At 42.5% G+C, this 19,331-nt stretch overlaps 1 protein-coding gene and 1 long non-coding RNA gene across 11 annotated transcripts in view; one reads left to right on the plus strand and one right to left on the minus strand.

The window, feature by feature from the left end:
- Nucleotides 1-19,331, minus strand: part of LOC309374701 (uncharacterized protein C8orf89 homolog) — a 44,041-nt gene that overhangs the window by 4,194 nt on the left and 20,516 nt on the right. Inside the window, exons 1-4 of one of the 7 annotated variants that reach the window (XR_014170668.1) lie at nucleotides 7,486-7,716; nucleotides 5,511-5,562; nucleotides 4,008-4,165; nucleotides 1,471-1,600 (exon numbers count right to left, since the gene is read on the minus strand). Coding sequence is in view for 2 of the 7 variants with exons in the window: in XM_081919900.1 (XP_081776026.1) it covers nucleotides 1,471-1,603; nucleotides 4,008-4,168; nucleotides 5,511-5,562; nucleotides 7,486-7,525 (386 nt within the window). In the remaining 5 variants the exon portion in view is untranslated. Of the gene's footprint in view, nucleotides 1-1,470; nucleotides 1,604-4,007; nucleotides 4,169-5,510; nucleotides 5,563-6,921; nucleotides 6,941-7,485; nucleotides 7,717-19,331 lie in introns of those variants that run through there. The other 6 variants (XR_014170669.1, XR_014170670.1, XM_081919900.1 and 3 more) reach the window with 6 other exon arrangements.
- On the plus strand, nucleotides 7,701-13,751 carry LOC309374723. 4 transcript variants are annotated; one of them, XR_014170674.1, is made up of 4 exons: nucleotides 7,701-7,791; nucleotides 8,812-8,877; nucleotides 9,314-9,361; nucleotides 12,966-13,750. It is a non-coding gene; the product is annotated as an uncharacterized lncRNA (long non-coding RNA). The 4 variants fall into 4 exon arrangements; XR_014170675.1 differs by lacking the exon at nucleotides 7,701-7,791 and adding an exon at nucleotides 7,921-8,721 and having other exon boundaries at nucleotides 12,966-13,751; XR_014170676.1 differs by lacking the exon at nucleotides 7,701-7,791 and adding an exon at nucleotides 7,921-8,710 and having other exon boundaries at nucleotides 12,966-13,751.

The following is a 19,331-nucleotide window of genomic DNA, read 5'->3' on the forward strand; positions in this document are numbered from 1 at the left end:
ATATTTTATCCCAATTAAATGGGATTGGTCAACAGATACAGGGATATACATAATTGGGTAGAAATAAAACAGGGCTCTTTGTCATATATTTCTCTCTGACCTCTAACTCATAACACTACGTTGACTAGTCCGTGAAACCTTATGCCATACATACATTGATTTAAAGTGCCTTGTGGCCCTGTAGTTTTTGCTACAACAGACTATAACTTGTCTGCACTTCTGGGAATTGCCTTAAACGATCCTGCCCCAACCCCAGCTGCAATATGCCACAAGCTATGAGAAAAACATGAACAGTACATTCATCCACTCCCGTTTCTACTAAAAATTGTTTTTTAATGATACATGTATAGCTGAGTGGTAAGACACATACAGAACTTCCGGGGCCAAATTAAACGTGTGTTTATTAAATACATGCTTGCTGTTTGGCTTTCTACTACTGGCTCTGGGGCAATTTACACTAAAAGAAACATGTATGGGAGAAGAGCAAAAACCTATCCTCTATTCACTTTAGGAAACTTGTGGTTGCTGTAATTTCTCCAGTTCATTCAATTGTAGAGTTAGTGAGAAGCCTCTCAGTTACATACCACATTAAACAACGAAACATTGTAAACTACCATTAATGAAGTTGAGACTTTATGTGTGGGAAGTAAACACTACAGGCATAAGCTTTGTCTAAAAAACAAAACAAAACCATAAAGCAGTAAGCCTATGGCACAGATGAGTACTTGATCACTTAAAAATACTGAGGTTTTTGCTGTTTCCCACTGGCCATATTCAGACATCACCCTATACCACAGTTGAGTGTAGTCAGAACAAACTGGTCTCCTCTTCCAAACAGCTATGAGGTAGAATGTGGAACATTTCATTTCCATTTTTGCTTACCTACAGCTTGTTTCCTTGTTGCAACTGACAAAACATAGCTTGTTTGAAACAAGCCAATGTGAAACAAATAAGCTTGAGGCAAGATGGTGACTGAATGGCAAGTGATTCCCTTTGCTCTAAACAAAAAACAAAGCCAGTCTGGGTATGAAGTACCCAATAATAATCTTCCCCCTTTCCTCTGAATAGGTGATCACTGATGATCACAAGCAACAGCTTTAACCATCTGACTGGCTATAATGCCTACTTGCCAATGTCTGAATTGGGGCTCATACAACATTTGGAAGTAATAGAATTAGTAATAGAATTTCCACTATATCATGATGATTTATACAAGTCACTATATCATGACCTGTTCATATTTTAGAAGTGTACATCTTCAATCCATTTGACTTTAAATGCAGAAATGGAGCTAAAATCCCATCTTCTATTGCTATTTTTAAAATAAATTTGTACATGAAATTTTATGAGATGTGCTTATTAGAAATTCCTCAGCTTGAAGTCTGCCTCTGAATTATACCTGTGCAGTGCACTTTGAATATGTGAAACATCTATACACTTCATACAATAATAGAGTTTATAATGGTATACCTGTCTGGAAATAAGTGAGCAGCACCTTGTGTCTTCTGTGCAACGGGAGAGGGGTTTGGTATTGCCTGAGCAAGACTTGGCATTGCAGCATTTTCATCAGAGTCTCTCAAGCCATATGCAGATGTATATTCTGCTTAAGAGAAATAATTCAAAGCAGCATACATGGAACATCAGGCCAAAACTAGCTACAGCTACAGTCTTATACTTGCTTAGAAGTTTGCTCCACTGAGGTCAATGGGAGAATTCTGAAGAGACATGTCTGGGCACAGGAAACTGGTCTGGTCCTTGTGAGGTTACCAAGTCAGAAGGAGTAGTTCCCTTATAGTAAGCTTATGTTCTCAGCCACCTATAGAGTCTGGAATCGTCAAGAGCGGAAATGCCTTCTTCTAAATATACTCTGTGTGCACACACTTAGACTAAACTAACTACAAACATCTATTCATCATGTCAAATCCACAGCTGAAACCTACTCCAGTATCTAAAACATGCACATTCTGTTCCTTACGCTGAGCCACTACCTGGAACACAATGCATCGCAGGGGGATTGCAGATAACAGCACTATTTTATGCATGCCTACTTTGAAATAAGTTCCACCAAGTTCAATGGGGCTTACGGTACTCCCAGGTAAGAGGATCAAGTTGCAGCAATCCTAAGAACCCCTGAATGGCAGTCAAAGCTGGAATAATGCCATCGCTAACCCCCCCCCCAACCTACTGTTTTAGAACAAAATCAAACTGTCATTGACTACCTTAACATTTATTTTATTTACAAATGAATGTTTATATATCTCCCTTTAGCAATCCTTTTGTGCCATTTACAAAAGCATGCTAATACACAACATATTAAAAACAGCAATATATTAAAAAGCCTGGGAAAGTAAAAAGTCTTTGCTTGCACTGAAAAGATAGTAATGCTGGTATCAGGTAAGCTTCCCTTGGGGAAAAAACAAACGGGGTACCACAACCAGAAGAGGCCTTCACTCTGGCCACCACACACCTTACCTCAAATGGAGAGAGCTCCAGAAGAGAGCTTCTGAAGACTCTCATTACATAGGCAGATTGATATGGAAGGTGGTGTTCCTTCAGGTACCAAGTCACATAAAGACCTCAGAAGTACTTTGAATTGCATGTGGAAAATGGACTAGTGAAGTTCTTCAGGTATTGGCGTAATACTTCTAAAATGATCAGTTACAGTTAGCAGCCTAACCACCGTACTGTGAGCCATTTGCAGTTTCTGAACCATTTTAAAAGGCAGCTCCATGCACAAAACATTGTATTATTCAATCCTAGATGTTACCTGGAATGAATAACTATGGCCAGGTTATTTCTGTCTAGGAGAAGCTGCAGCTGGTGCACCAGCCTATGCTGCGGACAGGCACTTCTTGCCACAGAGCTTCCAAGGCCTCCAAGTAGAATGTTTGATCTAGGAGTACCCCCAAAATGTGTACTCAGTCCGAGAAGCTAATTAGGTGGCCTCCACATGTTATGCTACAGTTTCCATCAGTCCAAGTCAGCAGGTCAGTGATGATAGGAGCTGTGGTTCAACTACATCTTCGGTACCACGTTAGCTACCTCTAGGGTGAATGTAACCCCATCCAGAACAAGTTGAACACTATCTCCCTGAACAGACAAAACACCTACTCACAGAACCTCTGTCTTGATGGGATTGAGTTTGCTTATTAACCCACATTCAGCCCATTATAGATTCCAGGCACCTCCTCAGCACTTCTACTCCCTCACCTGAAACTGATAAAACAAGAGACACACAGAAAGTGCTGGGTGTCATCAGTACACTGATGGCCTTTATCCAAAAGTGTGATTTAGTTATGAAAAAGTATCGAGCAAGACAAAACACTATGAAACAGCAAAGAAGAAATTCTATGGGATCAAGCAGTAGTTCCCAACTATCACATTCTGGGAACAGCTTGAGAGGCAGAAGTGAACCAATCAGAACATCACTTCCATCTTCCAAACCAGGGTGCGCATCCAGAAGAATACTATTGTTAACGGTATCAAAAGTGGCTGAGAAGAACAGCAATATCTGGAGAGGGTGTGCAGTACAGCAGTTTAAATGACAATTCTTGTTCTTTTGAACTCAGTGGGCAAATGTCTATTGATTTTAAGGAGTGGAAGATAACTCTCAGCAACAAAAAGTGCAAGGAAAAACTACATAGGTACCTTCCCAGACAACCAGTTTGTTAACAACTTTTGATTTTGATTTGTTTGTGGGGATGTTGTATGTATTTAAATCAAGCAATTGTTATCCCCTTTCAGTGTATTTCCCATCACTTTTCTTATTGTAAAGGAATTTGTTTGTTGTACACAACTACGAAATCCACTATAATTGCTCAACCTAAATTTGCCAGTAGTCAAACCAGTGGATTCCAGTCCACAAACTAATGATAATTTGGAAGCAGCCAGAAATAGGGATTAGGTTGATCTTTATGGCAATTCCAACACTAAAAAATCTTGGTAAGTTTCCTTTTTATGAAATGTAGCCTAGGATAACTATCAAATGACAACCTTAAACATCTTACCTTGTTTTATCCTTTTTGTCTTTATCACTGCATGTTTCCAACTATTCTCGAAAAGGTGACCCCCGAATGATTTTCCGGAGACTTTTTTATCCAGGAATCTTTGTTCAGATTTTAGGATTGGCAATTTTTGTTCCTTTGGTGTCTGAGAAATGACAGGTCTGCTGTTTCAAACATCATAGTGAACACCAGAGGGGATACAAAAGCAAAAATAATAAATGCTTTTCACATGTTGTCTGGTACAGACATTTCTCAAGTAATACGTGGGTCACCAAGGATTGCTATGTTTCAAACAAGCACTCGGTTGGCCTTCCCTTGAAGCTGATGGAAACTAGTCCAAAATGTTGGGGAAGACTGCCCTACATGATTACTCCTCAGAAGGACCTCTCTCCATGGCCAACTTACTGCTTCTTCAGAATTGTGCTACAAACTGTTTTCAATCAAATATTGTAACATTTAGCTACCTCTTTCCTTATCAAGTTATTTGTGAGAAACTACTTCAGCCATGGAATATTGGAGTGTTACAGAGAAAAGAGAAATGTTCTAGGGTGCACACCGAGCACAAGGCATTGTTCAGACATGTACAGCCTCACTATTACCCAGTGTGATCTCTAGTGCATCTTTAGGCATACTCCAAATCAACAGCATGCATTTTACAGGGCTATCAACAGGGATGGACAAACTATTTCAGGAAAGTTTGCATTGATCTTCTCTGTGAGAAAACCAGACAGATTGCCAAAGAAAGTTCAAAATGCATCGTCATAAAGAAAAGGATCCTATGCATACTAGAGGCATACGTCTCTTTACTTTTAAAAAGTGCCTGTTTTGATAACTGCTACAGCTCTTATGAATCATTAAAATATGATGCTAAGCTGTCCTTATTGTAAATTCTTCTGTTGCAATTTAAACTTACAAGACCCTATCCCCTAAAATAGGAAATAATAACTCCAAATCTTTGGCAAAGAAAGTTCAGTACTCGTAGACATTTAAAAATATCAATAAACAACAACTGGGAATAAAGAAGTTGAATAGAACAAGAAGTTGAATAGAACAAGGGAATATTTGGCTCTAAACTACAGAATCGAAAGTATTCCTGTGAACCAGCATCAGGCAATTTCAGCATCATGACTACATACAAGTCTGCTGTTCAGGTGGCAGATGCAGTAAGCAACAGCAGCCTCTCAGTTACAAAGAGATTAACAATGCAATCTTCTCCATGTCTACTTTGGAGCAGGTCTCACTTAGTTCAGTGGGGCTTACTCCCAGAATAATACATTGATATAAGATTACAGACTTAACCACTCATCTCCATTAATGGGAGTGAGGAATGAGGAGTTAGGAGTTATGGAACGATGCTAAGTTAAGGTAGATCAGCACTAGCACTTAGCTAAAAACCAACCTCTTTTGAAATCAAGTTGGGTTGGGCTTTCGTATTTTAAAAACACTGTGTTTCATATTTCAGAACACTAATTTTAGACCACTGGGCAAAGTTAAATAAATACTTACCATTCAGGGATGCACGAGATTTCTGGCAGCTTACCATTAGGAGCTTGTGAACCTGTAATATGCAAAGTCCATTCAGATTCAGTTACTCTATTTTCATACCAAAAGTTAAAGTAACATTACAGTTAAATATACTTGCATCAAAAACAGTAAATATTTTACCAGTAATGGTAAATTTTGCTTTAGACAGCACACTCCCCCATTTTAACGATGCACTACAACATATTATTCAAACCAAAATTTGGTCAGAACACCGATTTAAAGGAGTGTGATTGGGATATAATATCTATTAACAAGACACATAAGGAATTTTTATAGCTTATTTTGTCAGTTTATAAACCATATTTCAATAAGAGGGTTCTCAGGCTGGCATACAAACAATACAATCAATCATAGAAGCTACAGCAAAAACCTCTAAGATCAAGCAGAAAACACTAAAACTAAAAAAATTGCTGCAATTTTCGGGTGCCAAAAAGACATCAAAATTGGAACCTGTTACATTTCTTGAGAGAGAATATTACACATCAGAGGTACAACTGGCACAGCTCTATATCTATTTATCACCAGCCGCACACGACTTATAGCAAGGTTGGGGAAGTGGATCTAGCCAGGAGGTGAGTTCACCCACCTATCAATCACCTGACACCACAGTGATGTCAGATGACCCATTTTTGGCACAGCCCACAAAGCATCAACAACCAATCAGCTGCACTGGGCTTTGCAGGTGTGGATGATCAGCAGTGCCTGCAAACTTCTTTTTGGCTCAAGTGCACATATACCTGCTCTGCACCTGGTGTCATCATACAAGACGTTAGGTGTAAGGCAGGTGGGTATGGAGAGGCCTAGCATACCTAATTAAGCCTGTAGACCAAAGATTCCCCACAGAAAGGTAACAATCTACACTTTGAATTGTGCTTGGAAAGAGATCTAATGCAGCTATGTAAGCACAGGTGAGAAGCTGGTCCCAATTAACTGGTCACACTGTATTTTGTACTCACTGAAGTTTCTGGGAAATTTTTAAAAAATGAACCCTATGTACAATGTACAATGCATCAAAAGGCATAGATTTCAAAGTTTGTTAGAAAAAAATTTATAGCACATTTCTAATGGTCTCTTTTCACATGAACTATGATAAATTTACAGCCCTCTGCTTTTTCCAGCCTAGCAGTTGACTTACTCTAGCAAATCTAAATCAAAAAAATTATCCCCAAATCATCTCTCAAACCTACAAGTTTCTCAAGCCCACACTCTCTCCACCACCTCAGAACAAACACACCACACAAAACCATACGCATGTTAATCTGGACCACCATACAATCTTGGGGGAATTACCCTTATGACTCCTCATTGAAAACAAACTCCCTTCCCATCAGGCTAATTCTTATTCCCACTGCTCTATTTTACCACTGCTCACTTTTGTTTCCTCAAGTCCTCAGAACTGTTAGGTATCTTTTACTTTTGGAGTGGAAGCCCCCACGGCTTTGAGTCAGGTGCCATTCCTGCAACCTGTTTTTCAACACAACATACCTCGGAACGATGTGCAAACCCCCACTGCAGGGTGAGAAGTGTTTCAAGCCATGTGCAGAGTGCCCTTCCCTATCAGTCCCCACGTGATGGGGGAGTCGTTTCAGGCAGGGCTGAGCCCCAACATGCCTCTTCTCTTCAATACCCAGCATTTGCAAAATGCTTTAGGCGAGAATCCTGTGCCGCCTTCTTTGTGAATAAACCCCATTTAGCTCAATGGGACACATCGCCCTGTTAAGAGAGCGCCGGGGGAGCTTCACCTTAATCCCTCACAACAACCTCGTAAGGTAGACCAATTGGGTCGCCATACTTCGCGCACGCCAAGCAGGGAGAGTGGCGCACCAGCGCCTTCTGCAGCGTCCCTTCCTTTTAGGGGAAGAGGTGGAGGGGACTTGCAGCAGTTCCCCTCTGCCCCCCCCCAGACCAGCCCCCCACCCCCAGCACTCACACGCACCCTGCTGTTCCAAGTGGATGCGCTGCTGGCTCCTGCTCATAGCGGCCCTTCCACCACCACCGCGCTCGCTCGGGGAAAAGACGAAGGAGGCTCAACGGCGGCCGAAGATTCGGCCGCCTCGCCTCTGTAGGACGGGAGGAGGCTGAGGCCCCTCATGGCCCTCCGCTTCAGCCGGCGCGCGAGACCCCAACGGCCGCATTTCTGCCCCGCCGACCTCGGCTACTGGAGCGCCGGCCCGGCCCGGCGCGGGCGGGCGAGCAGGCCTGCCGCTGGTTGCTAGGCAACGGAGGGAGCCGCAATAAAGAGGCGAGGCCTGGCCTTCATGGGGCGGCGGCGAGGGCCGCTCTCTGGGCCTTGAAGCTGAAGGGAAGCCGCAGCTGAAAAGGCCCGTCGAGTGCCTTCTCTTCCCCGCTGCGAGGAGGGTTCCCTCCCGGAATGGGAGCTGCATTTAGTCTTGTTACGGCAAAATCCCAAACTTCATGGGCATCGCAAAGTCTTAAAAGAGTTTCATCGTAGTCCATGTTGACTCAGATGGAATTGCCCTTGGACCCAGAATGTGGCGGTTCTCACCTTTAATGCTGGGTATTAGGAACAGTGGTGAAGGCACACTATTCCCATAGCCACACCCTTTCTAAGACTATATAACCAAGAGTAAGGTTTTGGATTAATAGCGCACAGCTTAATTTTTCCTCACAGGCCTCTTCTGTTTGGCTCAAGGTCTAGTCCAATGCCTTGTGGATTCAAATACATGCTCACTATTTTTGTGGCATGTTGCTTAATCATCGTGAAGTAACTTTGGAGGTTTTCAAAATAAAAGTGACAGTTTAACCCTTAGTCATGCATGCTAATGTAATCTGCTTCTGCTGCTGCTTGGTTTATTTGGTGGGATTCTCTCTGAGTAAACTGGCATGCAGAGGATTCGCAAAGAGCACTCCAGGAGATGATTTCATTGTCAAATAAGTCGATAAATTATTATTATTATTATTATTACTACTACTACTACACCACATAATTGCTGGTACTTCAGCAACTGTGTGGATTCCCAGGTTGTTTCACAGCTTATTTCAAAGTGTTTGAGTTGGTTGATTTTTCATCCAAGTACCAAGAGAAGGTTAGGGTAGGAGTTCTGGAATGATAAGGATTCCATCAATAGGAAAGCAGAAGAGCTGCAGGAACAGCAAAGGCACTGTTTACTCAGTGCTGCCCTGTCCACACACCCTAAGTGGTAATGTCAATGTGAGGTTCTAATCTGTTTTACTACGAGTGGGAGAAGTTAATCCGTAGAAGTTATTTTATAATGTTAAAAGGGACTGTCCTTTATTTCAGACAACACCATGGAACCATTGCAACGCTAAAGTTATGCAATGCTATAGATTCCATGAAGCAAATAAAGTAAGTTCCATTATTTCCTTTAAAAAATAATGTTGTGACAATTCTAGCACGAACTAGGACAAAAAAGGTCACAACATCAGCTGCTGAATGAAACACAGTCATAATATAAGAATTTCAAAAGCACAAATCATTCCTTCAAAAGTGGTGTACATCTAAATCTCAGTTTATACATTCAGCACATTCACGCAGTAAAAGTATTTCTGAACTGTGCCACTTCATGTTGCAGGTGGGAGTAAATGTATGTTAAACCACTTTCCCATCAGAAAAATATACCACCAGTGAAAACAGCATAAAGGGGAGAGAATATCTTATTTCTACTTCAAATAAATTCCTAGCTGCTTCTTTGGCACAAGACTAAGCAAGGACAGACTGATGAATACTGACAAAAATCATAACACTGCTGTCTTGTCAAAAACTGGTTTGTGTCCTTTCATAGGAAACACAGGATTCCACACCCTCCCTCTGCATAATTCTGCAATTCAAGGTAAAATGTGCCACAACCAGAAATTTACCATCTGGCTGTCTTGATATTCATGATTGCTTTTCTTTGTAGGATTAGCCACAGCCCAGTTGCCCCACAGTCAATATTCTGGAACTTGTGTGCATAAAATTGGCCATATCGTGAATACTGAAAATATTTATGTGCACTAAAAGCTATGCATTTGTGTATGTGTGACTGGAGGCATGAGCTTGAAAAGCCACGCCACAAACACAAAAGCATACCCCTTCAGCCAAGAGGTGAAAAGATGAGAGAATAGGACGGCAAATTTGATACACTGTCTGAAATACAACAGGTTCATTGATGACAACCACCTCTGTGGAGAGGAGACACTGCATACTAGATTCTCAGTTACACAACGGGTGACACTCTAGAATCCTGGCTCAGTAAAGCAGAAACAAACAGTACAAGAAGTCTACATAGATGGGGATTTTGTCCAAAGCATTGGCACTTAAAGGTTCAACTAAGGTTAATGGAAGAGGAATGGTAAGAAAGATGTCAAAAATAGGGATGCTGGGTACAGAAATGCAAATACAGAATTACCAACAATCACACCATGCTTTTACATCTTGTGGTCAAGCTGTGGACAAAACAGCAGTCTGTGTACAGTATTTTTGCAACCGTTTATGAAAAGATGAGCAAAGTGTTTGTAAAAGTAAGACATTTTTTGCAGAAATAGACCACCCTGAGATTACCGGTCATTCTGTATGTCTGCTTTTCTCTACAAAGTATATCTATATTTAACACCCTACCTTTCCTGTCTTGCTTACCTAGTCTCATTAATTTCTAGCTCTCACTCTCTACCTTCTGCCTGCTTCTAGCTCAGCTGTCTCACACACTGGCTTTTGTCTTTCTCTCTACCACCCATTTTCTCTCTGGCATACAGCAACCAACTTTGTTATAATAAGGAACATACTTAGATGGTAACTATGGCCATTCTCTCACAAAGGGACTTGCCTGACCCATTCAACAGTGGAACAAATCCATTAGATTTTAACCCTTGCTGGATCCAGGATTCCAGGAATTACAAGGGACTTGGGTATCATGCAGGCTAAACCCCCAAACTCACAACAGTATTATATAAACAGATATAAAGACAGAAAACTAGAAATAACAGGCTCAAATCTTAAGGGTCAGTGAAAGCCTGAAAAAAGATGTATATACATCTCTGAAGCAACTAATGGATGGTGTTTTGTGTATGACAAAGGGAAGGGGTGTTCCAGAGTACAGGGACAATACACAATTAATATAATTGTAGAGTTGGAAGGGACCCTGAGGATAATCTAGTCAGTTACCTGGACCGCCAGTGACAAGGATTAATATAGGAGGACTACAAGCTATTGGTGGTGACCCTGCCACTGGTGGGTCCATCCCGCCAAACAGGATTCCTTTTAAGTCCTTGTCACCAGAAACCTGATGATGACATCAGGCAGAGGTGTCTGCTGACAAACTGCTGAGTCAAACTGGCTGACCTCTCTAAGAGCCAAACTCTCCTGCAAACGTACCATAGGCAGAGAACAAGAAGGCAGCAGATGTTAAGGAACACCTTTCACTGTCTACCCAGATAAATGGTCCTCTCTTCTTTCCACTCTCCTGCTGGGTGTGCACGTGTGTGTTAGCATCCAGAGCCCAATACATTTTCTTTTACTAACTTGCTTCTTGCTTATATGTTTGACCTTTGAATGTTTCTTAAAATTTGCTGATCTATGCAATGTTTGATTTGTCTTCTGCAGGGTTCTCACTTTGCAAACCTTCAGTTCCTGGTTTCATAAATTACAATAACAAAATTGCCAAAAATAGAAGCCATTATAAGTCTTTTTTCTCCCTTAACTTTTGTTTTTCATTAAATCAGTTAAATCTGTTGTCAAAGCAACAAAAAGACCAACCTGGCTTATTAGTTCCTTTTATATTGCACAGAAGAGAAATAAAATGCGAGCAAATGTTGCATTTCCCATGGATTTATAGATAAATTTAACATATCAAAATGAGAAAAAGTCAATAAAACCAGTTTCTTATTTGTTAAAAAGGGGGTGGGGATTGCTTGGGCATTTTATAAGGCCATCGGGACCTGAACCTAACACCTCTAGAAGGCCCAAGTATGTAAAAAAGGCAACACCTAATGGAACTTTAAACTCAGCTATGTCTAATTGACTGGAGATAAGTCAAACATTGCTACACTAGGGTAGAGATTTATATTTCTAATTGAAAACAGGTGCAAAATAGGATACATTCTATGCCAGTGTTACCAACACAAAGCAGTGAGAGGAGTTGCCATTGTAACAGTACACAACCTTGTAACAGCTATCTGACCACAAAAACCAGTGTGGCTGCATTTTGTTTGCTTGCTTACTTTGGGGGCAGTTCCCAGAATAGCAAGAGGTATATATTTGTTTTAAAAGCTAGAGGCTGGAGGTCAGGGATGCAGAACCTCAGGCCTGGAGGCCAAATGCAGCCTCCTGGGCCTTTCTATTTGGCCTTTGGGACTAAAACAGGTTGTGCCTCCCCATTAGTTTCCATAGCTTTGGATTCAACACAGAGAGGAAGTCAAACCTCTCTGTGCCTCTGTTGCTTCCAGCATCAATCATACATGGACGAGCTCTGCAATTGTCTTAACTTCAAGATGATGTCACTTCCAGCCAGGTGACAGGGTGGAGAGAATGCATCATGCCTCAGTTGTCTCCATCACAACATGGCCCATTAGGATGCTAACAGAGGCACTTACCTGGGTCAGCTATGGAACTGGTTTGATTGGTTCAGCAATCAGGTTTCTTTTTGTAGATTCTAACCTCACAGATACAGAATCACAGGTTTGGAAGGGACCCACAGATATTATCCAGACTACCTCTCCAACCCTATAGCAATGCTTCCCTGGTGACTGGCCACTTTGGTATCGTTGATTGCATGACTTTTATTTGGAGGTCCAGCAGATATGATACACCTATTTTGACCCAGCGACACTTCTCAGCAGAATTTGAATCACATCCCCTGCCAGATTTTCAGAGAACTGGACTAAAGAGTGAGAGTGCAGGAGTTGTGGGCATGGGTGCTGTTCATGATGACATGCTCTGATCTCTCGTCCCTCCTGTTTCCACTCCCATGCTGAGTAATACCCAGAAATCACAAGGAGTCGTCACAGCCAGTGCATGGAAGAGGCAGTGAGACCATGTCTCCAGCTTCCAATCATTGACCTCCATGAAGTAAATGGGGAGGGCGATTCTGCACCCACATACAGCTGTAGGCTGTATGCTCCCCTTACTTTGTGGTTCTATCTACATCCCCCTTAAACTATACTTTAAGAAGTTTGTTGTTTGACTTCTGGATATTTTAAATCACCTTTCAGGAGTGGCTGAGCTCCTCTGAAATCAGAGTCCCATTGGTTTGCTTGTTGCCAGAGTGCCAAGATCCAATGAAGCCAAAATAAGGGTCAAAAGTTGCTAACAATTGGCCAGCATCCCTGGAAAGTTTTATAGAGTATGCCTGATTAAATAATGCATTAAGCCTGGGCTTGAATTCTTTCCCTACTTATGAACACAGCAATGTCTGATTTCATTTTTTTTTTTTTTACTTTTCATGTGCTTCTATGGAAAAGCTCCATGAGCAGAATGACAGAGTGAAATCAAAAAACAAAGAAAAATAACAACTCAAAATTTCTGTAATTCCAGACAGATTTGTGTCATTCTGGTTTCTTACTACACTTATGATAGGTTTTATCTTTACATTCAGTAAGAAACTGTTAGACATGTTTTGACATTTTGTTATATAGAACGGCTGTTGAATTGTACGTGTTAACCACTAGGTGGGGCAATGAAACAAACCTAAATAGACCCTTCAACATCAGATTGTGTGCAGCAGCTTGAATCTTTACATGTGCTTCTCCCATTTGAATTTGTCTTTTTAAAAATATTGTAGGCATTTGCAGTACACTATAACCCCTTTCGGGTTGCTATAGAGAAAGTCAACTGCTGTTATTAGAACAGCTTTTAAGCCTACTGTGCATATTTAAATGGTTAACTAAATAAAAAAAAATGCCCCTGCCTAATGGTGTTAGCTAAGTAAGTACATTTTCTATGCCAATACACAAGAGACACCTGTAATAGGTTGCATATGTATCTGTACTTTTTCCAGTTGGTAGCACCATTGCTGCCATTAATGCTGTTTCAGCAAATACTGAAAACATAGCTGTTTACCAAGGCCTTTGCTAGCTACTTATGTCAGCCATTTGTCATAACTGTTTATTTGTACTGTCTGTTCATGCTGCTGGATTAATATTATGGTTGCTGTTGTATTTTTAATGGATTTTATTCTAAACCTTGAGCTGTTTTCATAATAAATGACACATACATATTTTAATAAATAAAGAATCCTACTCCTTTGTGGAGCACAAAATAGCAAGGAGCCATGCAGACAAGCAAATATCTATACAAGAAGGTGGAAAGGAGCAAGGGACAGCAAGCCCCTCTCAGTATATATCAGCACCCTTTCTACTTGTGATTCCTGGCATTCGGAGGCATTCTGCCTCAAATGGTGGAGGTAGAACATAGCCATGAATCTGTTTGATCCTCTAAGCCAGGCATGGCCAAACTTGGCCCTCCAGCTGTTTTGGGACTACAATTCCCGTCATCCCTGACCACTGGTCTTGTTAGCTAGGGATAATGGGAGTTGTAGTCCCAAAACACCTGGAGGGCCAAGTTTGGCCATGCCTGCTAAGCCTTCCAAACTGGTGGCCATCACTACATCTTGCAGGATAGAATTCCATAGTTCAACTATGCACTGTGTAAAGAAGTACTTTCTTTGCCATCCAATGTTCAACTTCATTGAATGGCCCCGAGTTCTAACATAATGAGAGAGGGAGGAAAATGAAATCCACACTACACATCATATTATTACACTTCTATCAGTAACCCCTCACCGTTTTTCTAAACCAGCTGGTTTTGGACTACAATTCCCATCATCCCTGACCACCAGTGCTGCTAGCTAGGGATGATGGGAGTCCAAAAACAGCTGGAGACCCAAGTTTGGGAAACCCTGTTGTAAACTAAAAAAAACAAAAAACTCCAGATGCTGTACCCTTTCTTTACTGGGGAGTTACTCCAAGCTCTTGATAATTTTGCTTGCCCTTTTCTGAACCTTTTCCAGCTCTACAATGATTTTTTTGAGGTGATGTAACCAGAACTCTATTCCGAGTGTGGCCTCACCATAGATTTGTACAATGACATTGTGATGCTGACAGTTTTATTTTCAATCTCTTTCCTAATTATCCCTAGCGTGGGACCTGCCTTCCTCACAGCTGCTGCACACTGGGTCAACATCTTCCTCAATCTACCCTCTATGACTCAAAGGTCTCATTCCTGGTCCATTACTGCCACTTCAGACCCCTTGAGAGTATATGTGAAATTAGTATTTTTTTGTCCTAATGTGACCACTTAACACTTGAATGCAATGTATTGCACTTGCAATGTTATGTCATAAACCTTTGGATCAAGGTTCCTAATGATTCTAGGGATGTGCGAGAATAATGACACACTTGTTAGTAATTGGTGTCAGGCACCTTTTCAGATGTGCTGAAGGGGAAACAATTACAAAAATTACTTAATGAGACAATTGCTGAGCCACTTGCCTGCACAGAGAACAAGCTTTTTGGCATTGTTTTGGCAAGACTAAAGCTGAGCCTGAGCAGAAGCAAAGTTTGAGGAAGGGGATCCTGTGTGGTTTGTCACCACCCACCTCTCCACTGGCAGGAAGTCAGACTTTCAAGAGGTCCCCTGCCATTTCAATTTGTGCTTAAGCAAATAACTAGACAGCAATAAATAAATAATAAATAAACAACTTAAAAGCAGGAATGAAACAGAACACAACTTGTTAGGAAAAAAGAACTCAGTGGTCCCACAGTGGGACATACCACTCTGTTCCCTATGGCCCGGTCCTAAGAGGTCCTAATGGCCCCTGTAAGAAGAGAAGAAAAATCCTGGTATGGGCTGGAGTAAGAGAAGGGAGAAGATGGGAAAGGAAAAGTGGAGGCCCCTGAACATTGGTGTGTGTGTTGGTAGGTGACCCAAGGCCCCGGACAACCTTCAGCTCTCTGTGTCCAATGACCTCTCCCCTGCAATAGTCACTTAGCAGCTGGATCTCCATCCTCCCTACAGAGAAGGAACTTATCACAGTAAGAACAAAAAATTGCTTCTCCTGTAATGGAGGAAGGGGATCCTGTGTGCAGTGGCAGAGCGTGAAGCTCTGCCATGGGGGGGGCAGGGCGGAGAGCAGGTGGGGGCAGGTGCGCGTCCTGGAGGTGTGGCGCACTGCCGGGGGAGCAGCCGCGATGGCACCCCACCGGGATCACGCTGCCGGGGGTGGTGCGCTCCCCCCCACTCCTCTTCCTCCGCCAGTGCCTGTGTGGGATGTATCACAGCAATTACTAGATCAGGTGGGAGGTGCCTCTGGTGTTCACCACCTAATGATTATGGGGAGGCCTTGCACTCCCTGGATTGGGGCTGGAAGAAGACAAGCATGACCTCCGATTAGTGCAATTCCTCTGTATGCCTGAGTTAGATCCTGATCACCCGCACACGGTAATGAGAAGAATTCAGTGAGGATGGACTCTACAGAGAGGTTTCCAAGGCTGGACTGATTTCTGAAACGCACACACACGTGTGTGTGTGTGTGTGTGTGTGAGAGAGAGAGAGAGAGAGAGAGAGAGAGAGAGAGAGAGAGAGATGGGGGGAAAGGGCAAAACCCAGTGAAATGAGAAAGTGCTGAGAAAAGATGTAGTTAATATCAGGAAATCAGCTGATATTAATGTTTACAGCTGAGAGTATGAAATGCCATTTTTTAATAACTGAAATTATTGTTGGCAGTCTTCTAAAATAGCATTAGAAGAGGCAACACATTATTAAATGTAACTGAAAAGAAAAGTTTTTTTTTTAAAAAAAAGCACAACCATGTATAACTTTATCGACTTCAGTTATTCTGCTTCCTTATAATCCTTCACTTCTTACGCCTTGTGATATGGCACACTGCTTCACCTTGAACAGTTTTGCAAAAATACAGGCCTTGCTTTCTATCCCTTTTGGTTAAAATACTGGTCCATACCCATCTTGGTAACAACACCCTTCTCTCTGCCTTCCACAATGTATGTAGGCCTGCATTTGGTAAGTTTATTATCTTTGTATATTGTATTTGATTAATTTATAATCTGCCCTTCAGCACGAGGCACTGAGGGAGGAGTATGCTTACAAACACTAAAATCTGTTACCATAAAATACCGTATTTTTCGCCCCATAGGACGCACCGGCCCATAGGACACACCAAGTTTTTTGGGGGGAAATAAAGAAAAAAAATTATTTCCCCCCCAGGCGCTTGTGGGGCAGGCAGCAGGGAGAAGCGCTCTTCTCCCCACCGCCTGCTTGCAGACCAGGTCCTGGGACAGCGGGAAGACGCGCTGCGCCTCCCAGCTGTCCCCGGAGCTTGCGGGGCAGGCAGCGGGGAGAAGCACTCTTCTCCCCACCGCCCGCCTGCAGGCCAGGTCCGGGACAGTGGGAAGATGCGCTGCGCCTCCCAGCTGTCCCCCGACCTTGTGGGGCTGGCGCTGCGGCTCTCCTGAAGCCTGGAGAGCGAGAGGGGTCGGTGCGCACCAACCCCTCTCGCTCTCCAGGCTTCAGCGAAAGCCTGCATTCGCCCCATAGGACGCACACACATTTCCCCTTCATTTTTGGAGGGGAACAAGTGTGTCCTATAGGGCGAAAAATACAGTACAACACAAACAGTAAAATACAAAAGTAACGGGCCATAACAAGATAATAATACTCAAAAGAAGGCATGAAATCCAGCTAATAAATATGCAGGATGTCTAAGCAAATAAAAAGCTCTCGCTTGGTGCCAGAATGTTTCTGGTGTTGACGCCAACGAAGCCTCTCCAAGGAGGTTGCTTCAGATACAAAGCACCATGACTAAGAAAGCTTTGTTTGGTCACTGCCTGCCTTACATCTGGTGGCAGGGATCTTGGAGAAAGGCGCTTGGCGAGTTGTGCAGCTTCATGTGAAAGGAGGTGCTCTCAAGTGGTCCAAAGACAGGAAGCGGTCCTGCACATATCCAAATTTGGGATGCAGCTCTCCACTCACTCATTATTTACAATAATGCATACATTTGGGGAAGGCATGAAATAAAACAAATATATTCATAAAAATAACATACAAAATGCATTTTTGGGGGGGACGTTGCTTGCAAAAACATGCACATCAGTCAAAATTGCATACCAGAATGTGTTTATTAGAGAGATTCACAATGAAATGCTATTGAATTTTCACGTGAATTTAAAAATAATATATATTGCTGAGAAATGTGAACTGAATTTAAAACTGGGAAAATGAGAAACTGAGAGAACTAAAACTGAGAGATCCTTTCAACCCTACCAGTGAGCCATATCCCTTCAATCCCCAGCATCTCCAGGAAGGGCTGCGAAAGACTCCTTGTCTGAAATCCTGGAGAGACACTATCAGTCATTACAGACAATACAGAGCTAAAGTGGACCAAAGGACTGGCTCAGTGTAAGGTGGTTTCTAATCTACCTCTGAGATTTCCATTGTGGTGCTATGTATGACACTTTTCTTTTAAGAAATTGGCCACTGAGCAGACAGCATGGGCTAGTTAACATCTGACTGCAGTACTAAATCTCTATGCAGAAAAGCTCAGTGTTATCCTGGCCCCATCCTCAAGCTGGGAGGAAGTGTTGGTAGAAAACAGAGATATCAGGCTTGGATCCAACAGCTTTGTTCTTAGGTAGACAGCAAACAAGCTCTCCAACCACGGACATTTTTCTTGTTTCCCCACTCCTAGTGCCTCAGAGGTCAAGTTCCAGAGAGGGGCTCTCAGCCAAAGCGAGATCAGTTCATCATATGAAGAATGAGGGCAATTGTAAAAGGCCTGAAGCACCGCACATTTCGCTCCAGGATTTCCTCAGGCTTCAGGAATTCTCAGCTTGATTATGCCTCTCAGGCCACGGAGTGGGAGTGCTTTACGGAGTCCGTACTGGAGATTCAGCACAGGAGCAGCCTAGTGGGAAATGCTTTTATCACCCACAGAGAGGTGTGTTCTGGCTGAGCTTTCACTTAAGTCTTAAGAGGATTGCTAGCAGCTCTCTGCTCCGCAGGCGACTCACAGAAATGATGGTGGGTGGGTAATACACACCACTGGCTGATGATGGATATGCACCCCCCCCTCCCACTGTCAAAACAGCTTTCCCTTCCTTTTCCTAAGAGAGCCCTGTTTTGAACAGAGAAAGGGCTCCGATAGGCCACTGTGTATTTTGCAAGGACATTAAAGCTTGTTGCATAAATTGCTCATTCCAAACAAAGGATTAACCACTCAAAAATGCCAATGCCATCAGTTTGGTGCAGCGTTAAAAGGGCAAAGGCTCCCTCTTCAAAAAACAAGAAGCTTCAAAGAATAGCAGTTTCATCAGATAATTGCGCCCTTTAGGATTTCCTGATAATGCCTTCAGCAGGAAATGACTGTCCCATGATACTCTTGTTTTTTACTTAATGTTTCATCTGTGTAATTTTGATGTGCTGAAAGGAGACATTCCAAGCCACTTGCTCTTGTGATGTATAACCAAGCACATGACATTTGGACATCTCTGGCAGACTCCTCTTCTGATTATTGAGTGAAACAACATAGACTTATGCAAGATCAGAGCACAGGGCCATATAGTTCAGTATTGCCTACACTAGCGAGGTCCTCTAGATATTGCTGGGACTACAGCTCTGATAATCTCTGACCATTAGCTATGCTGCCTAGGGCTGAGTTGGAGTTCAACATCTGGAGAGCCACAGGTTCTATAGGCAGTGATGCAGTTTGGGCTGGACTTTGAGGTCAAATTCAAGGTCTCACAGCTCAACTGAATGAAATTGTTAGTTCTTGAAGGGTGCTTGCAGGGTAGAGAACTGTCATTACTGCCTTTGCA

Source organism: Podarcis melisellensis (genome assembly GCF_964234715.1).
Source record: "Podarcis melisellensis genome assembly, chromosome: 7".
Taxonomy (NCBI): Eukaryota; Metazoa; Chordata; class Lepidosauria; order Squamata; family Lacertidae; genus Podarcis; species Podarcis melisellensis.